General features: G+C 40.1%; 1 protein-coding gene across 9 annotated transcripts in view; it reads right to left on the bottom strand.

Annotated features, from left to right (window-relative positions):
* Positions 1-647: 647 nt before the first annotated feature.
* LOC126870250 (octopamine receptor Oamb-like) overlaps positions 648-19,402 on the bottom strand; it is a 105,541-nt gene continuing 86,786 nt past the window's right edge. For 4 of the 9 annotated variants that reach the window (XM_050627778.1, XM_050627777.1, XM_050627779.1 and 1 more), the window contains 9 exons: positions 13,090-18,500; positions 8,479-8,616; positions 7,371-7,469; positions 7,168-7,295; positions 4,324-4,461; positions 3,782-4,064; positions 2,657-2,815; positions 2,163-2,473; positions 650-1,862 (listed from right to left, as the gene is read on the bottom strand). In XM_050627778.1, the coding sequence (XP_050483735.1) occupies positions 1,745-1,862; positions 2,163-2,473; positions 2,657-2,815; positions 3,782-4,064; positions 4,324-4,461; positions 7,168-7,295; positions 7,371-7,469; positions 8,479-8,616; positions 13,090-13,350 (1,635 nt within the window). In that variant the 5' untranslated portion in view covers positions 13,351-18,500 and the 3' untranslated portion in view covers positions 650-1,744. Of the gene's footprint in view, positions 1,863-2,162; positions 2,474-2,656; positions 2,816-3,781; positions 4,065-4,323; positions 4,462-7,167; positions 7,296-7,370; positions 7,470-8,478; positions 8,617-9,293; positions 12,969-13,089; positions 18,501-19,402 lie in introns of those variants that run through there. The other 5 variants (XM_050627782.1, XM_050627783.1, XM_050627784.1 and 2 more) reach the window with 3 other exon arrangements.

Below are 19,402 nucleotides of genomic sequence, written 5' to 3'. Positions count from 1 at the left end.
GATGCCAGTACAAATGGACAAACAAACGGACGGACAAAAATTCCAAAAGTTAGTTTTTTCGATTCCATAGCTTATCAACTGTTGCTGGATGACTGTTTTATATGTATATATATATGTTCCGATCCACGCGGAAAAATATGTGAATAGGAAAAAAAAAAAAAAAAGATTTCGATGTGCGATAAATTGAAATACATAAGTTTACGTATTTCTCTCTCGATATATATATTTTACGTATAAATACGTACCTGCGGTTAGCAGCTGTACCGGCGTCCTAAATCCTTGTATCGCAGAACGTTGAAATTTGTTAATTTCTAAACTTTTGGTTTTGTTGATTCGGGATCTCAAAACACGAGATCTCGAGCACTTGAAGCTGCAAAGTTTAACCTGTGCAACTTGAACATTGCGAATCTTTAAGGCTGCAAACTGTCAAATTCACAAATTTTCGAATTTGGAACGAGGTTAACAATTTCCAAATATAAAATTGTTTAATTGCAAAGCCTTCGAAATTTAAACTTTCCAAAATGTGGAATTGCAAAAATTGGTACATTCGAGACTTTATCGTCAAACGTCGAAAGCGTTCCATGTTCTTCCGCGAAAAACCAGAAATAACGGAGGATCGAAATGAGGAATTTGCAGGAAAGGGATCAACTATCGTGGATTTCATTCGCATATTTATTCTTTCGTGCGGTTCGTTTCTTTACGTATCGTAGACGTATATCACATAATGCGACGAATCTCGCCGATTTCGTACGTTCCTCTGTCCCCTCTCGAACAATCGTAATACGTTCGAGAAAGAATCGAAACTGTCCATACAAAATATTCCAAAGCGAGTTACCTTCGTTCTTTTGAAACAACACTTACACTTACATACTTTATGTTTTACAGCGCATACGTGCGTATCTCGATTACGCTCGCTACAGGATGTCCAAACAAAATTCTTTCAAATCCGTTCACCATCTTGTTTCACAGACTGAAAAATGATCTAGTTAACGATCGATAATGTTTGAAGGAAGCTGTACAACGCACAGAATGTCGCGTATTCAGCGAAGGCGATCGTTAAACGCCATCATTGCGTATAACCAACGAGAAACGGTGAAAAATCTACGGAAATAATACGGTGACAACGATGACGCGACGGTTAGCCGAGAGCCTCGATAGTCAAAGGCAGCTTCGATAGCCAACAGACGCTGTTGACTTTGAAAGATAACGAAACTTGCGTTTTTAATATCCGTTTATGGTACACTGGATTCTCCGTCGTTGCTTCCCTCGCGCTCGTCGTTCTTCCTCTTCTTCGCGCTCCAACTTTCGCCATAATTCCTATTTAACTATTCCAACGAATACAATGAACAGTTTGCCATCTCTAGGCACCGAATCCTTCGTCGATCCATTTGTTCTTTCTTTGTTAATTTTATCGTTTTCAGTCTCGATTTACGACTAGCTTGAGCGAATTTTTATCTCCTAAGAAACGTCTCTTCGTATTTCATTCGCTGACGGAACGAAGTAAGACACCGAAGAAGCTCGACCGTTTGTCGCGACTACTAGTATATATATTACTCGCGAACACACTGGTTTCTGGGTAAACGATCGAACGTGCTCGATTCCGCGGCACGGATCGTTGTGCGGATGATTCGGATGATCGTCGAGGATCGTTGAGATTCTTTCGAATTTAGAACGACTGGATCCTTACTTTCGAGGTCGTCGGGTCGAAGGTGACGCGCTGAGCGCCACACCTGGCACGCTACAGTCATCTTGATTCGCTGTGCGAGTGCACCGTCGGTTCCGAGCTGGGATCTTGGTCCGAATCGTCGATGGATACACCTTGTTGAGGCACCTGCATCGAGTAACTGGGACTCCGGTCGTTTCTGCCAACAGACACGCCTGTATCGTAACGAACATTTTTTTTCGCCAAAACATTTGGAAATTGTATCGGAAGAGGTGGAAGGTGGTCTTTTTGCATTATGTATCTGTTATCTCCTTGCTATGTATCTCGTTGATAAAAATCTAACAAATTGCGTCATCTTTTCACATGTATGCGTATGGTATGCGTGTAACACGTTTGCTAGAACGTGTCTTATTCAAGGGGCGTGTACGCGTCGGCTTTCACGATCGAAAGGGATCGGTCGTGTTATTTATATTATTCTTTAAACTAAGTTTAAGCTCACCTCGTGGCTAATTGGCTGCCATCGCTGCCACGTCTCAAAGTATTCGCCCGCCGCTTGCAGAAGCATTTGCAAATAATTCTCTTGAACGCGAACCGGAAGTCTTTGCTAAAAAGCGCGTAGATACACGGATTTATCGCGGAATTGCAGTAGCCCAGCCAAAATAACACGCTAAACACCGTGGGATGAATACAATTGGGACAGAAGGCGCGCACCAGATACATCGTGAAGAAGGGAAGCCAACAGAGGATGAATCCGCCGACGATGATGCCCAGTGTCTTGGCTGCCTTCGTTTCCATTCGGAATCTTTTCACCTGCACCGTTAATCATACTTTACGCATCAATTGCTTCCCGTATAGTCTTCAAATCTGTTCCTCAACCTGTTTTGTTTGTTCTAACGGTCGCGTAAAGCGCGAATGGAATAACAATGCAAGGACGTACCGGTCTCCTTTCCTCTCAACTTAATTTCAGTGTTTCTCGAAAATTCAGTGGGATACCTGAGCTTTGATATTCCTCTTCCCCATCTTCATCGCCCTGGGCTTCTCCTCGGGACCCTGGCTGAGCTCTCGCAACGACATCTCATCCCCCGTTTGACTCTCGCAGCTACTCCGCCTGCTGGGTCTCCTGGCGCTGCCAACCCTGTTGATACCGCTCACCTGTCACCGACGTATCGAACCGACCTTTAACCACAACCTTCTCTGGCGTTTTCCCCCAGGGAAACTTGTCATCGGCATTTCACGATTTTACGATCGTATTATATTCGCTTTCTATCGGCTTTTTGCAAGAATTACCGATTCAGGCAAGGATAATCGAGGCAAAAGTCGGCAAAACAATGTTAATCAAGGGATTTGCTAATTCCATCAGTAAGGAAAAATATATTTGATGTTAGTTGTGGACTTTTTCTAATTTCTGATTTCTAATTTTCTGATTTCTGATTTCGATCGAAAGTAATTAGAACAAATTTCTCTGTAAAGTAAGAATTCCTTTACGCAAACAGTTTCGGCAAACTATACTCGATAGGTACGAGGACAATTATGAATTTGAAGGTAATGAATTTTTATCGGTAAGGGTTAAGGGTAGAAAGAGCCGGAGATTTCGTAGCGTATCCTGCCGCTGATGCATATTTATGGCGCTCTGTAATCGCTTTTGGCTTCTCTCTTTCGCGTGGCGTGATTTACATTTCAGAAAATTGAAGAGCTGCCAAAAGAAGGCGAATAAACCAACCGAGGATATCGATCTGGAATTTTTTTAAATTCACAAATTTGAATATACGAGCATGTATCTCTGACTTGAACTACTTCAGAGAAATAGAATACAGAGAGTCCTTCAACCTGCACGTTCCTACGATAAATGTATTATCGACAACGTGTATTATATATTATATATTATATACTATTTATTATTTGTTATTTATTATTTATTATTTATAAACTGGGAGAAGAAGCAACAAGCTATTACATTTAATCGGAGATTGAAGAAAACTCGTGCAAGTATTTAAAAAGCGCTACGATCTATTCGCCAGGATACGATAGTTTCAATCTATATGATCCATCGCTAAATGTAAAAATATGACATCGAGGCCACTTTGAAGAAGGTCAGTACAGTGGTATACGCGGAATTACCTTGAGATGCGTGTTCCTGGGGGAGGGACACAGTTGACTGTGCGTTTGCCCGTTACTATAGTGCACGGAGGTCTGAGAACACCTCGAGGGCGTCCTCTCGAGGGTGTTACACTTTGTATTCAACGTCTCCGTGCTCGGATACGACACCGAGATCTTTATCTTTTCCCTTTTCACCGAGCTACGGCTATTCGACTCTGGACTCCTCGGGCTCCCGTTGTTGCTCCCGTTGTGGACACTACCTCGACCACGGTGAATCCTCAAGGTCAACCTTTGCTCGTCGAATCTGTAAGCAATCGTCCAAAGTTCCAGAGGCTGTGTCTTTTTTTTCTTTTTTAACGAATCAGGGATCGACGAAGAATAGAAAGAAAAAGAGGAAAGCGAAAAAGATGAAGAAGCTGGTTAACCCCGATAAAACTCGCAGCCAAATCGCTGTTGATCGAACTCGTTTGAAATGACGGCAAAAAAATGACGAAAGAGTAGCAACGTATCACGATTCTCCATCTTTTCAATTCCTTGGAGAAGCTATGGTGCGTTGGATTTACCTAGAGCCAAGCATTTTCGAGCCCTTTGTCGTACGAAAGCCTTGATTAATGGCTTTCGTAGTGGAGACGGCTGCGTTGTAGATCCTCCAGTAGAAAAACAGCATGACCAGCATTGGTATATAGAAAGAGCCGAGCGCGCTGCAAATAACAACTGTTTAATTTCATCGTACATAGAGAAGGTGGCAAAAGAAGGGAGAAGGATAACTTCGTTTTACAACGAGGAAGCGTCCTTCGTCTCTCTCTCTCTCTCTCTCTCTCTCGGGCATTCTTACAATTAGACGAGAATCGCGTTTAATGGAGCCACCTGTTTGTCAAGTTCCTTCTTGTTTTCTCTTATCGAGTCGTGGTGTTTCCTCGAGTTTCTAGGAAGGTTGGAGACGAAGCGCAGGAAATTGATCGGAGAATGGTGAATTTTGTCGAAGTCGGGTGGATTAGTTGAAAATTATAAACTTAAGGATATCGAGTGAAGGGTTGTGAGATTACGTAAAGTAACGGTTAATCACATCATGGGTCACGCGAAATTATCGAGAGTTTTGCCAAGAAAGGATTTGTAAATTCCGTTTAATCCGATGTTGGAACATTAGAAAGATAGATCGTTACTGCCGTCAGAAATTAATCGTAGATTTACGGGTAGAATTCGTTCAACTTGGAAAGAAGGGCGTCTATCGCATACAAATTGCTGGTTGTTAAACGATTTTGGAATAAAAGGATCACCTATATCGTTAAAAATTGATACAGTTGCAGGTTATTCTCTGCGATTCGATTTATAGAATATGTCGGAAGATGAGGAACGAATGGAAGAGACGGGAGAGGAAACGTGGTATCGAAAAGGACGCGATGCGCGATAGCGAGTTTCATTGAATTTGCAGTTTCGCTTTGGCGTATCTTTTTCTATATGGCGCGGCGTGGTGACAAGATACGGAACTCTGGCACGCAGATAGCCTTGTAAACTTCGCGTCTATGGATAAAGCTACTGTTTGTCTACGGTATTGCTCTGTGTATCAGATAAGGGATCAAGTTGTGTCCCTTTGTTGGCACAGGCACAATAGATGCCGATGAATAGAGAGCGTTTTATCTTTTATCTTTCGATCGCACCTGCGACGCTGGAAAAAAGAAACGAACTGTGCTATGAAATTCTATGTCGCGCTCACGGATCCAAGCACTGTACACTCCTGATCCGAACAATCATTTAGACAATTCAATTGTGGTTGACAATAAATATTTCACAGAGAAAAGAAAGTTTGATAACATTGCAATGATATTTCGTAAAATACGACAAGCCACGTCTCAATTCAGGCTCTTGTCTCGTGCATTTGAAAATTCAAAAATATTCGCCAATCGTTTCGATTTATTACTGTCCCCGTTCGTTCGCTATATTCCAAATGACGAGAAATCCTTCGATATAATAAATGGCGACTATCGAATTTCCATGAAAAGAATCTTCATTTTTGTCGGCACGTTCGATTCGACAAATGTTCCTATTATCTCGTACGATATAACGTATATGTATATCTAGTGGAATAGAAAGAAACATCGGTAACTGCCTTTCCAAAAATACAACACGAAGCAATTCAATTCTATACCGCAATATCTTTCCACGCGCTTATAAATACGGTCGTCGAACCATCCAATTTATATAAAATTGAATCGATACGTTTGTACAACGATTGGAAAGAGTGTCTCGTTTTAATTAGAAAGAAAATTTGAATACGCATAGCGATATATCGATAGATATTAGATTCGCAAGGAGTCACACGTTGCCACTTTCCATTATTTTCCACGATGCAGACTTTACCGCATACCATTTATCATAAACATATGTAAATCAATCTGATTTGAGAGTTGATAACTCTCGGCAAATTGGACGCGATAGAATAACAAGCGAGCTATCCATGAAAATGTATTTCGAGAGAAAATACGTACATTGCCAGTTAGTTTTCCTTATCTTTCTCTGCCTAACGATAATTGTTACAGCATCGATCCACGTCAATTTTAATACGTTATTCGTTCCCGGCCTGCGCTTCTCGAAAGGAGACGATTTTACGCTTGAGCTGGAAAAGATTGAAATATCGCGAGCCAAGTGAAAATGATAACGTTGCCAGCCAGAAATGTAGATTCGTCTGGCACACGATGGAACGCTAACCGTCTACTCGGAGGTTGATTTAGATGCAACGTCGAGCATAAACCGGCGTGGATTGATGCACACGCCGATCGCGATAACACGGTAAGAATAGACGCGACGTTTGCCAGAAAATTCAGACTTCCTGCTCGACGACTCGATAATTTCTGTTCCCGTGATGCAGTGAAACTATCGAAGTCGAAGCTTACGTGCGTCATTTCGCTTTGCTATATATATATATATATATTATATCGCATCGTGGAGACTAGTAGTTTTTCAAAGTTATACTTTCGATCGAAGGAGTATAGCAAACATGTATATAGAAACTATACATACGTATAGCGACAGGCAGCTGAATTCGCAGTATCAAAGGTATACAAGTTTCAAAACTCTGAAACGTCAACCCGTCGAAATATTATAGTTTAGAACTGTCAAGCCGTCGAAATATCTTAACTTTCGGATATCAAAGTATCGGAATTTTGAAATTTTCAAATTTCTATTCCCGTAAATTCGACTCTTAACTCTCTTGATTCGTAATTTCGAATTCCTCGTCGCAAATAATTTCTTTTCAAAATCTCCATCAGCCGAATTGCCAATTACTGCTGTAGCGTAGATCCTACGCCATTCGAACGACACCAGCTTTTCTTAAATGTTCGATCCGGGGAATTCAAGAATCAACTTTATCTTGACGATATCTTTTCCCTACTACCGTTTTCTTTCCTTACCTGTAAACGACGTAGCCTGCGTCGTTTGTCAGTTCACAGATCCAGGGACACGGTTTCACGGGGATGAGTATAGTGGTGGTGTTGAACGGTCCGTTCTGAGCGAACGTCGCGTTGTACGTGGGGTGAGACTGCGAAACGAGCGCAAAAATGTACAAGGACACCGTGTAACGAGCGAACAAACTGTCGACGTCGATGGTAGTTACCCGTTTGTCTTTCCAGCCAACCAGGGGTGGGAAACAGATAACGAAGCTCAAGATCCACACGGTTGCCACTAGCAGCCTTGCCCTTCTCGGTGACATGATCTAGATTTTAAAGGGTTATGATAACAGGCTTACTGAAACACCGTGAATAATAAAGCTAATAATAAAGCTAAAAATAAAGGGAGTAAATATCGGTAAAACAAGAATTTTAACAACCGAATTCAATGTCTTTAGACGTCAGATTGTTCTTCATTCTTCGAAAGAATTTATCATTGCCGAGAATTTTTTACTTCGCATTATTGAAAAAGGATACGGGGAAACGTTTCGACATGTTGGGAAATTTCTAAATATCGAACATCTTTATGACAATCGTTATTCAATGCCTTTAGAAAACCTTTGGGAATCTTGCAAAATCTTTTGAAATATTTAAGAATTCCTAGAAAATATACAGAAATATAGAAACCGGCGAGTGAAACCGCCTCGAATGGTCGGAAAATCCCTTCGAGGATTTTCTCAAATTTGAACGTGCCCGATGGTCAAACAAACCACTAACGATTCTTTACATTTTCCGTACCAATTGTAATGCGATAATATTTTCACAGAAAGAAACAAACAATTACCAACAATTCTTTGTACCTATATATCTTATTATTTGTATTGTTATTATTTGCATTATTTGTGTAATATATCACGGTAATATAATAAAGTGAAAATTGGACATTTCTGCAGACCATTCGATATTGAAGAAGGTTTTAGCTACACGTGTTTCTGTAAGAAACTTCTCCGTAGACGTACGAAACAAAACTGAACGTTCGGATCGCAGAATTTCATGGAACAGAATGGTAACAACGTTATTACGAAGCGGTCGCGAAAGTCAAACGTTGCAAGTTGAACAAACGATCGATCAATTAAGCCGTTGGAAGGGAAACGTCGAACACAGAGACTATTTGAGGTGGAAACTGAGGCGTATAGAATAGGAGGCGGCAAACAGAAGCGTAGAATAGAAGAGAGGAAACAGAGGCGTAGAATAGTAGACAAATGGCTTTATCGAGCGTTCCCATAGCTGTACACCTTGTACCGCGAAATCGAATAATCGGTAAATGGTACTTGCCTGAGGATAACTCACTGGCCTGGTCACTGCTAAGTATCTATCCAGGCTGATGGCGCACAAATTCAATATCGATGCCGTGCACATCCATACGTCCACCGCTAGCCAGATCGAGCACCATAGATCACCGAATATCCACACCTTCCAACATAACGTACAAAAGTCACAAATTCGAAAAACGTTTCGACAATGTTCTCCCATCCTATTGTATTATATTCGTTCATTTTTCAAACGTTCAAATATACTTGAATCCGTAATCCCTAATTATGCGACAAGTTTTTCAAAGTAGATGTCATGTACACAATATACATCGAGGTAATTGCTACTATTTTATCATAAAGGGGCCTCGTATAAATTTTCCTCTCATTTCCTTCGTTTTTAGGAGACCAAGTTGCACGGTCGCGGTGGAATCCACGTTTTCACCGATACATCCTCCGCAAGCTACGATGCCTTCGTCTATCCCCTATCCTTCGTTTCAATCTTCTCGTCTTCTCCGCAACGCCGAAACCAATACTCCGTATATCCTATCGCCGGGTAAAACCTGACTCGAGGAACGTCGCTCGACTACGCGTACTAGAACGCGGTTTTACGTCTTCAGGCAACCTCGGCTTTTTTCTTTTTACTAATCTTTACTAATACTAGTAGCTAATATCGTATTAAAATACCAAAACTAAAATTTCCGATTTACGCAATTTACTCGATTCGTCTTTTCGTACGAAGATATCGTACGAATTGAAAGAAAACCGTTTTTTCTAGAAATCTTCTCAGCTACGATACTACGACAAAGATAATTGAAAGTAGCAAAATAGTATTTTTACATTCGTAGCTGAATTCCATCGATCGGGTTAAAAATCCGTCCAAAATCCATCGGGTCGTCCGTTATCTTCGAGATAAGAGGAGAACGTAGCCTGACACCTGGATCTGGACGCCAGGCCAACGCGGCAACGGGACGCTGCACTCGGTAGGTGTAACGCGGATTGGCGGCTGACTGTACTGTACCGTACAGTGCACGTGCATACGCTGGTAGCCGGTGCAACCACCTGTTCCCAATTACTCCTGTCCCTGCCTCTGTTCCATTCGATTAATATACCCTCGTTGCGCCAACCTCTATTCCGCAATAACGCTTGTTATTAATACCGATCAGCGGAATATTCGAAGATAACCGTACCATGGATACCAATTAACCGTTTTCTCGTTCATCGGCCAGAATCGTTAGTGAAATCATTAATGAAAGTTTCGCATATCGATTACTCGTGCGGTTTATACACATTGCCAGGTTACTCGGAACGAATTAATTATCGATCGCCTGCGGATGTTTGCGCGCTGCTCAGAAATTTGCCAAGCTTTGTACAGACGGAAGCACGGTTATCTATCTCTCAAAGATGATCTAAATTCATGTTTGTTCTCTCTTTATCTTCTAGCAAATATCGTGTTCATGGAGAATTATGTTTGAAACGGAAATCGTGACTGGCTATTCAAACTGGCGATTCCTTTCAACATGTTCGATTTTAATTTCATTGGAAAATTCGCAGTTGTAATTGTAAAAATAACTTCCGGCCAATAAAAATGTTCATCCGCTTGCTTTTCATCGATGCGATACGTTCTTCGATAAATAACCAGAGTGCAATTATCTTGGAAAAGGTCGCGTTGCAATTTACGCTATATCAACGATCAACAATTTAATTTATAACAAATTCTGGATAAAATTAAACGCCCCGTGTTCTTAAATGCTCCATAAGGGCTATGAAATTTCCATTTCGTTTCTTTATTTACAATCTTTAAAATGCTTATCGAATACTTGTCCCTATATCCACATTGATTCTTACGTTTCTGATTTTTCATCACGAGGATTATTCCTGTTTTCACAACAGGATTATGATTAATTATTAGACATTGATCTGATACGGTGCGCTGTATGCCTAGAGAGCAAGCATCGAAACGATTGTTTGTTCGCCTGCTTGGGATTTAACTCTTTCACCTCGATTATTTTCCAATTCCTTTTGCTCAGTCAGTGAATTCTTTCAGTTCTTTAGATAATCATTTTCTTTTATTCATCCGTTGACCTCTCGGTATTTTCTCCCAACTTTTTTACCCATCTTTTAATCAATGTTAAATTACTTTAGTCTTTTAACGCAACTTTTATTGCAACTTACTTTTTAATATTTCAGCTGCTCTAAAGTATTTTACTCTAATTTTTTACCTACTTTTCTCTTTCAAATTCCGATTGGCAGTTTGAATATCAAATTTGTCATCGTTCCAGGTATATGAAAAATCGATGAATCGAGAAGCATACGATTCTTAAAAATTATTCGGGCAATTTGAAATTAAACACGCCTTCATTAATATGGTAAGAGAATTGTACGAAATGATGGCGAATACAGATGATTTTGGTAAATAATGCAGAAAGCATGTTATATTCCGTTCATCGCTCTCTCGTTTTAACGCTCGAGTTTCGTTCGTCTACGATCCCCGGTCTACAGCGTACGGTCCGCGGTCTACGCTAACCAGATACATACCAGATACATTCCAACTATCGTTGAAATCTAATAATTTACCTGTATGTTTATATTTCGCATACAAAATATTTTATATACAGTGTGTATGTATATGAAATATGAAATATGAAATACCATATAATATGAAATATTTCTCATGTAAATGTCCGTTAAGACGTCTTCGTTTCCTTTTTTACCAAACATCGCTTTATATAGTATTAGCTATACAAAACGATAAGAAAGAATCACTTCTTTATGTAAAATTCGACCGACCGTTCGAACAAAGAACAGAAAATTTGAAGTAGAAATCTGTCATCCCTAGAAATTAGATAATAAGGACGAAAGATATAGAGGCCGACATTTTCCTACTAAATAATCCTTTAAACGGACATATAACGATAAAAAAAAGAAAAAAAGAATCAGTTGCCTATCTATGTATAGAAATATCTCCGATCCAATAAAGTATATTCTCGAAGCACCTAAGAAAAAGTTTTCGAGAAAAGCAATTCCATCTACGCATTTCGAAAGCTGTCTGGCTCTAAAAATTAAATAAAAATAAAGATCTAAAATGGACATATATAACGAAATAAGGAGAACCGTTTCTATCTGTAAAATTCCTGGATCCACCCATTCGATAAACCAACGATAAATCCCATCTATCGCGAATTCTATCTAACTGTAAATCCAAATCCCAGTTTCTTCGTGCGGAATACCAGGCGCAACGATCCACCGCTCTCATCCCCCTGGCTAGAAACGTTCATCTTTCAGAGGGGGGCCAGGGAGGAACGAAGGACGAAAGCCGGCAAACTGTTGCGCTTAACCCCTCCCCGTCCGCGGTTATTTCGGCTGTACGCTTTTTGCCATGAGTTCCTCAGGGCTCGCGATTATAGCGCGTTGAACGTTATCTTTGATAGTCGAGATAGTTGTATCGAGGTGTTCTTCACTAGGCATGTCCGCGTCTTTCATGTACGCGTGTAACAAATATTTCAACGGATGATTTTTCTTTTCTATTTTTAATCTTTATTTTTTAAGAGGTGACTTCGTTGTCGATTCTTATATTACTCGTGTCTCGTCTTATTTCTTCTATTTTATCTATTTATCATTTTATTTTTCCGCTATTATGTCTGGATCAAGCACAGCGTTAATTTGATAATTTTTAGTATGCAGAAATATAGGAGAAGTTTAGTAACGTCCGAGGGGATATCGACACAAGCATAGATAAATTTCTCCTTTTCTTTAGTTTCCTCGTTTCTTTTTCTCTTCGTTAGAGTTTCCTCGACTCGAACAAGATATCGAAAGATCGTAACGGTTAACGAACCTTATCTCAAAACAAAACAAAAACTTTACCAAATAGGTTCACCGTGCCTTAACTTTCGACCCGCAAACAATTCTAAACCAAAAATATCATCGTGCAAAAAATCTTACTCCCTGTGGAAATCACGGAAGCAATACCTGAAGTGGGACGAACGTTTAACAGGCTAGGATTCGCGCATCGTCGCTCCGATATTCTGTTCGTTCGCGAGTCTCGAATTTCGCCGCAGATTCGCGTTCGAGAACTCGTCGTTGGTCGCTTCGCCGTTATACTTGCCTTTTGGTAGGTAGAAAAGAAGAAAAAGAAAAAATGGAAAGAAAAGGAAAAAGGGGAAGAGAAGAACAACGAAAGAGAAAGAAAAGAGACGATGGTCGATAGGTAAACCATCGAAGGGACGAGAGATCGGCACGCAACGAGATTCGTTGCTGAACGACGAAGAATCGTCGATCGGGATGCAGTGATTCTATCGTTGGATGCGTCTCGTTCCTATTTGATGCCGAGGCGTTCTAATTTCGAGATATAAAGCGCGATATATTACCGTTGTACGGTTGTGTTCGCGTAGAAAACGGATTTTCGAACGCTTTTCTGTGGCTGAAGCTTTTTCGAGGTCGCATTTTAGGGCTCGAATCGAGGAGATGGTTGCAAATGATTATCCTTTCGCTTTACGAGTATTTTCTTTTTGTTTTGCCGATTAATTTTTTGTATTTGACAGATCGTGCCGAATGTATAAATTACTAAACTTGGTCGAAACGATAGAATTTTAAAGGAGAAACAAAGGAAATACAGATGTTTCAGGAATAATCTCACCTTAAAAACTTCCCATGTGGCGCTGAACGGAAGCACAGCCAAACCGACCATGAGATCCGCCACCGCGAGGCTCACGATGAACATATTCGTGACGTTTCGCAGTTTGCTGGTATGATAAACAGCCAGTATCACTAGCACGTTACCCAGGACCACCATCACGTTGACGATCGCGAGCACGATCAGAGTAACCAGAATCCACGGGCCGGACCACTCGACGCGCTCGTACAGGGCAGCACATGCGGTCGCGTTCAGCTCTCGCATTTTAGTTAGCAAGCTGTCGCGCCGCGTCTCCAACTACCGAGCACCACTTTCGGCTGAACAAACCCCCGAATCCAGACCCTCGATCGACTCTACTGGAAAAACGTCGCGCGATCGCTTGCACCTCCATAACGACGCGAACCGATTAACGATCGATCGATCAACGGTTGATCATCGGTCGTTTTCAACCGATATCGGTCTTCGCGTTCCCTTTCGCTTCCTTCGCCTCTTTTAACTTTTGCTTTTTTCTGTTCGATTTCACCAACGTTTACGAGGCTTTTGCGTGTCGCGAAGCGTTATTGCAAGCTGAAACGACAGAGCGGCAAATTCAGTTACGTCTCTTTTTTCAATTCTCTCAATTGTTTAAACGTACGGAAAATTTGTAATAATGCTTCTCCTTTTTCGGTTTCACCAACGCTTAGTCTTAATCCGGCATTCTTTTTTGGATGTTACGAACTTGAAGACGGATTCTTTGAACTTTTTTGAAAAATATACCACGCTTCGTTTCTTCGTTTATAGTATTTCGATTTTAATCGGTGAATTCTTTATTTCTGTCAGACACGTTCGAACAACCTAAACGTTTTGAGGAATTTCTTATTTTCTGAACTGGATATAATGGATTTTAATCAGCTGGTCGAAGATGGACAAGAATTCATCTTTCCCTTTTTTTACATCCTTTCTTTCCAGTTCCACGGATTCCTTCGCTTGTCCGATATGTAATTATTTCACTTGGCATTCACTCGATAATCAACACTTGATTAATCGCACACGCATGACCGTGTTAGGAAAGTATAATTGTCAAAAGTAGAAATTATCTCTCTTCTTCGACAGTTGATTAATAAATTCCTCTAATATCATTACATGCTTTGCCTCGTCATTTCTCTCCACCAATATCAATAATACCATATATTTATATTCTCACTTTCCTACTTCGATTACGAAACTATCGTCAAAGTTGCTTTCCACCAACGTTTTCTCTTCCAATCTCTTTCCCCGGCAACTCGGCCCAAGAAAGAACAGTGAAATCTATCAGCGTCTTCGAGATCTACCATTCACAGCCAATTCGACAAACGCCGTCTTTCGACTCTTCTTACTTCTCCTTCGTTCGTTCTTGCTCTTCTTCAGCGACTGATTTCCCGTATTGTTTCGTCTCTTTCCATTCGTCAGCCAGCTAATTTCGCCTGCATTCCCTTTATTCTACTCGCAGTTTGCTAAACGGATCATCCTGTCGTCGCCTGCAGGGTTAGCTCCAATCGGTCGATCTAATTACTTCTTGTACTCGGGCAATTCCGTTAATAGAACCCCTTCACCGTCTCTGAACAGTCCCCCGACCAAGCCACGCTCCTCTCCGTGCCGTATAAACGTTCTTATTTAAACACAGAAACCATTCAACTGCCTTTAAATCACAGCATTCCAAGCACCGACACGCTTCGACGGTTTGCGTTATCCTCTTACCTTTGATCGAGAAAAGAATTCACCACCGAAAGTCAAGTTCAACTATCTATCGATCTAATATGCGAAATGTACGATTTTTTAAGACTCGATATTTACTATTTAATATTCCTTCCTAAATGCCTTTATTCGATACCTATCTTTCTTTTATTTTATTTTATTTCAAAGAGTCGTACGTTCAACGGATTAATGCACAACCATCGATATTTGTTATTCTTTTATCACACACTTTTATTCCGCTGTCACTAACGACAGGGTTTTAGTACAGTGTTTCTTACAATATTTTTTACAGCTTGAAATTGTCTATACGATATCTATCTGTTTGTTTTATTTTATTTAGAATCACCCTGTAGAACTTTATTCGTTTTATCACTAAACGCACAACAACCATTTGTATTCGAGATTAACACGAGTACCGGAAACTTCCGAAAGAACTGCCGAGTCGAAACGTCAAGTTTCTAGCACGAACGAATTATCATCCGCGACTTAACCCTGTAGCCTAACGTGTTAAAAGTGTCTGCGATTATACGAAATAAATTTTCTAGAGAAATTTTCGAGACAAAAAAGGGGTAGAAAGTTTGATCGATTCAAGTTCTGTTCGTGACCACCCTCTAATAGACATTTTTCTTCCAGGGCGACTTCAATTATCTCAGCGGCTGTTCCGGTCCTGAGTGTTTATCATACACCTTTGTTTGCTAATTTCAGTCCGAGCCTCTTTTCCACATCGACTCTTTCCACGCCTTCAACGATTTTAACACGATTTTACTTCGATTTCATTAAACGTATCCGCCGTCGCGTCGTTTCAACTTTCTCTTCCTTCCTTTTCTATCTTTTAGTCGGCAGAGAGACGGTTGCCCGTTCGTCGAGGATGGCGGTCCTCCGTCTCGCGTTCACTCAGGAAATTTCGGTTCACCGTCACCGACGTGTCCCGATTCTACTGCATCGAGAAAATCGTATCGGCACGCTGACGCTGCTCGTTCCACTCTCGTGTTTCGCCCATTTCCACTCCCACCTTTCACTACCAGCTTCTTCACCCTTTATTCCAGCCGATTTCCTTCTACTTTTCCTTCTCTTTTGGGTTTTTCGGCCTACTAAAGTTGATTCACGATAAAGAGCAATTGTGCGATACTTGTACGATTTTTCGTAATGCTCTTGTTGGTTTCGCAACCTTTCAGCATCAATTCTATGATCCCTTTATATTGTTGTCGATGTATTAAAGTTTGTTTACGATAAAGAAGATCCGAGTGATTTTAGTAGAATTTTGATAACGAAACAGGTTTTATATTTATGAAATTTTGGTTAAAGGTAATGTACCTCGCCCTTTACTTACGTATGTCACACGTATGTGTGTTCATAATTCTTCGCATAATTTTTAATTGACGCAATCGCGCAAAATTCCTAAACTACTGGGATCAACCGTTAATTTCTTTTTCTACGCTTCGTTACTAGTCTGTAATTTTTGAATATTTTTCCGAATCTTTATTCAAATTCATTTTCACCAGCAATTTTCCCGATGTCTCCGTAACTTTCACGTTCATCATTAACAGGAATAATTACTTGCGATTCAAGTGCCCCGACTCATCCTCTAAGCCCTTTCAAGTTGCAGAAACTATTTCCTCGAATTAAAAAAGTCTCGCGTCCTCTGTATTGCTTCTTAAAAACTTTCCTCAAGTCCATCTACTTTATTATAAGTTTGTAAATATCCGTACCGAAATACTTTTCGTTAAAGGAAAACGCGTGGCGAGTGGGGAGGGGTTAGAAAATCGACTCCAAGATTTTCTACCCTGTCGTTTTTCTCCTTACATCTCACGAGAGTTTCGAACGCCTTTCTTGCTGCGACGGAGAATCATGGATCCACCGTACTTCCGGATATTATTTCATTGCCAACACGATGTATTTTGGCAACAGTGACGATGAATCAATCAGACGTTGGTGCTTTTTCTGAAGATCTTTCTAGTGATTTCGCGGTTTCCTACGGCTCTGCTACGAAGAATTTCTCATCTTCCTTCAATTCTGTCTTCTAAACGTCTGCCTCTTTCTGTGGAGAAATTCCAAGTATCTGCTTCTTTTTAACGAATCTAGCCTTCTTCAAATTATTATTTCTCGCGTGACATGTTTTCCAAACTTGTCGAAAACTTTCGATAACATTTTTCCGTTGCGTGATTTTAACCTCATAATTTTCCAGATCCAAAAATCTTGCAATAAATTGAAAAATTCTTGAGTATATTTTCACATCTGATTCTGTATTACCATTTTCTTTTCGTTTTTATTTTAAAATCGAATATTCGAGCTATGGAAAATCATGTTCTTTGCTATTATCGACGTTCTTTGATTTTCCTCTTTCTGTATTTCGATCTCATTCTATACAGACATTTCAACAGATCAAGAAATTTTACTGTTACCTTTTATACGAGAATCTTTCAACAGTTTCAGGATTTTCTTCTTCACGGTTTGAAGCTTTAACGTTCGTCCTTTTATACGAGGTACACTAACTAACTATTCGGGAAATTTTCTTCTTTTGTTTCGAACTTGGAGGACTTAACGAATTTAACGATTCTCTTTGTAGTTTCGTCTGCAAACTTCCTTTCCGGCTACCATAGTATAAAGTCTTCGAATTTTTATTTGCAGATATAAATTACTCGGATCTTTTGTTCAAATTAAAATAGTCAATTCACTACGGATTTTTCAATCCCGTTCGACCTTTACGATTTTCAAACAATTTTATATAAAATTTTCTTTTGTAACAGTAATCCTCTAATAAGAATCATATTTTACTATATTCTTTGACGGATCTAATTCAGTCTAAATTCCATTCAGCTCAAAACTCAGAGCTATTCGTTATTCTATCTTTCGTAACATCGATCGTCTCTTTTATTCGACTCTCTATTAGACTTTGCAATTTACTTTATATTTTTTAACGAATGCAATTTAGTCGAAAATTCAGTGCTCTTCTTTAGTACTTTCTTTTATAAACGGCATAACCTTTTCACGATATTCCAAATTTGTTTTTTCTTTCGTATCAGTTATTCGACAGCGTGTTTTATCTACGTCAGTTGGAATAGCACCAAAGTACTTATGATTCGACGACGAAACCTGGCTATTTTGATGCAACCGAAATTTTCATCGAATTTCTTCGAATCGCGGTGTTTCGACGAAACCAAAAATTCAGCATCAGGTACAGCCAGGTGTTTCTCGAAGCCGAGTACCGAAGAACGACTCCTATTGGGCGACGTTCCCCGCGGAACGATCGATAGCCGCGGAGCTTACAATTACGAGCATATTTTTCCGTGTCCCCAGCCTCGGTTTTCGGTCTCTCGATCACTACACATACGAGTATATTATTTGATAGGTACAAACGTCGAAACATGCAGCACGTGTGCACACACGCAGCGATTTCGTTATTTTTATCGCGACGTTCGAATATAATCGTTATCACGAAGACAAATCACAGCCACTGCGGATGATCGACCAAGATCGATTGATTTTCGTTCGACAACAAGTGGAAATCTGCTTCTGAGAAGATTAACACGAGGGTCGACTAAATGATCTTGCGACACTTGGCGCGGAGCGTGTACCTCAGCAATCTGAAGCGCGTCTCCTCCTTGATGCGCTTCGCTCGCATTATTTTTTCCAGCAAGTTGATAGACCTTGTTGGGCTGTCCCACCGGAGAACTGTATTTTTGGCATGTGCTTTGTGGAATCTGAAAAAAACAGAGATTTTAGGTCGTTGTTTTGCGAGGAAAATGTATGTGTATTGCTGTTTCCAGATAACATATAACGTATAGCAAACAGAGGATCATTTTGTTGAAAAAGAAGCAGATTCGAATCTTCTTGATATATATAGTATATATAATAGGTTTAACAACTTTAGAAGTTACTTCATGTTTGTTATAGAAACTAGAGATCAGTTCAACTCTGTATAATACTATCCTATTATCAAAAATATCCAAATGCCTAGAGAAAGAATAAAAAATTATGAAAATTTTCAAAACGAATACGTTTCATTTTTATCATAATTCGAACGAAATGTGATGAGAGAGAGAGAGAGAGAGAGAGAACAGCCGAGTGTGCATCGCGGTCGGAAGATGATTTCGTTCACGCAGCAACCGAAAACCGCGTTAGAGATGGACAAGGATCGCTGAAATGCGAATTCATGCAAGGTTGCACCTCACGAATTAAGGCACGCCATTTTTGTTCACCGATGTATGTCCAGCTTTTGTCTTCAACGCGATTTTTCACCCTTTTTCACCCTCTCCCTTATTCGACCATCGACGAAAATCGTCAACGTACAATAATTGCGCCCGACAGACTAGACGGTATATACGTTCGTTTCTTTGTCTTTCTTTTTTTTATCTTCTAATTAACCAGGAAACAACCAACCACTCGCAGTCACGTGGTAAAAATGATCGGTCGATTTTATTCGAATCGAAGTATCGTAGATGTCGGTAGAAATTTTCTTGGTAAATGGAATGAATTAATTGTTTCCAAATCTATCTAAAACTTTGTTTATATCAAATATCATTTAAAAACCAGTGTAAACTGTATTTATGGAAATTAGATTGGACGATACGGCTGACCGAGCATGGACCTATTCTACTTGCTC

The sequence above is a fragment of the Bombus huntii genome, chromosome 10, assembly GCF_024542735.1.
Source record: "Bombus huntii isolate Logan2020A chromosome 10, iyBomHunt1.1, whole genome shotgun sequence".
NCBI classification, from domain to species: domain Eukaryota; kingdom Metazoa; phylum Arthropoda; class Insecta; order Hymenoptera; family Apidae; genus Bombus; species Bombus huntii.
This window is presented reverse-complemented; position numbering and strand designations above follow the sequence as displayed.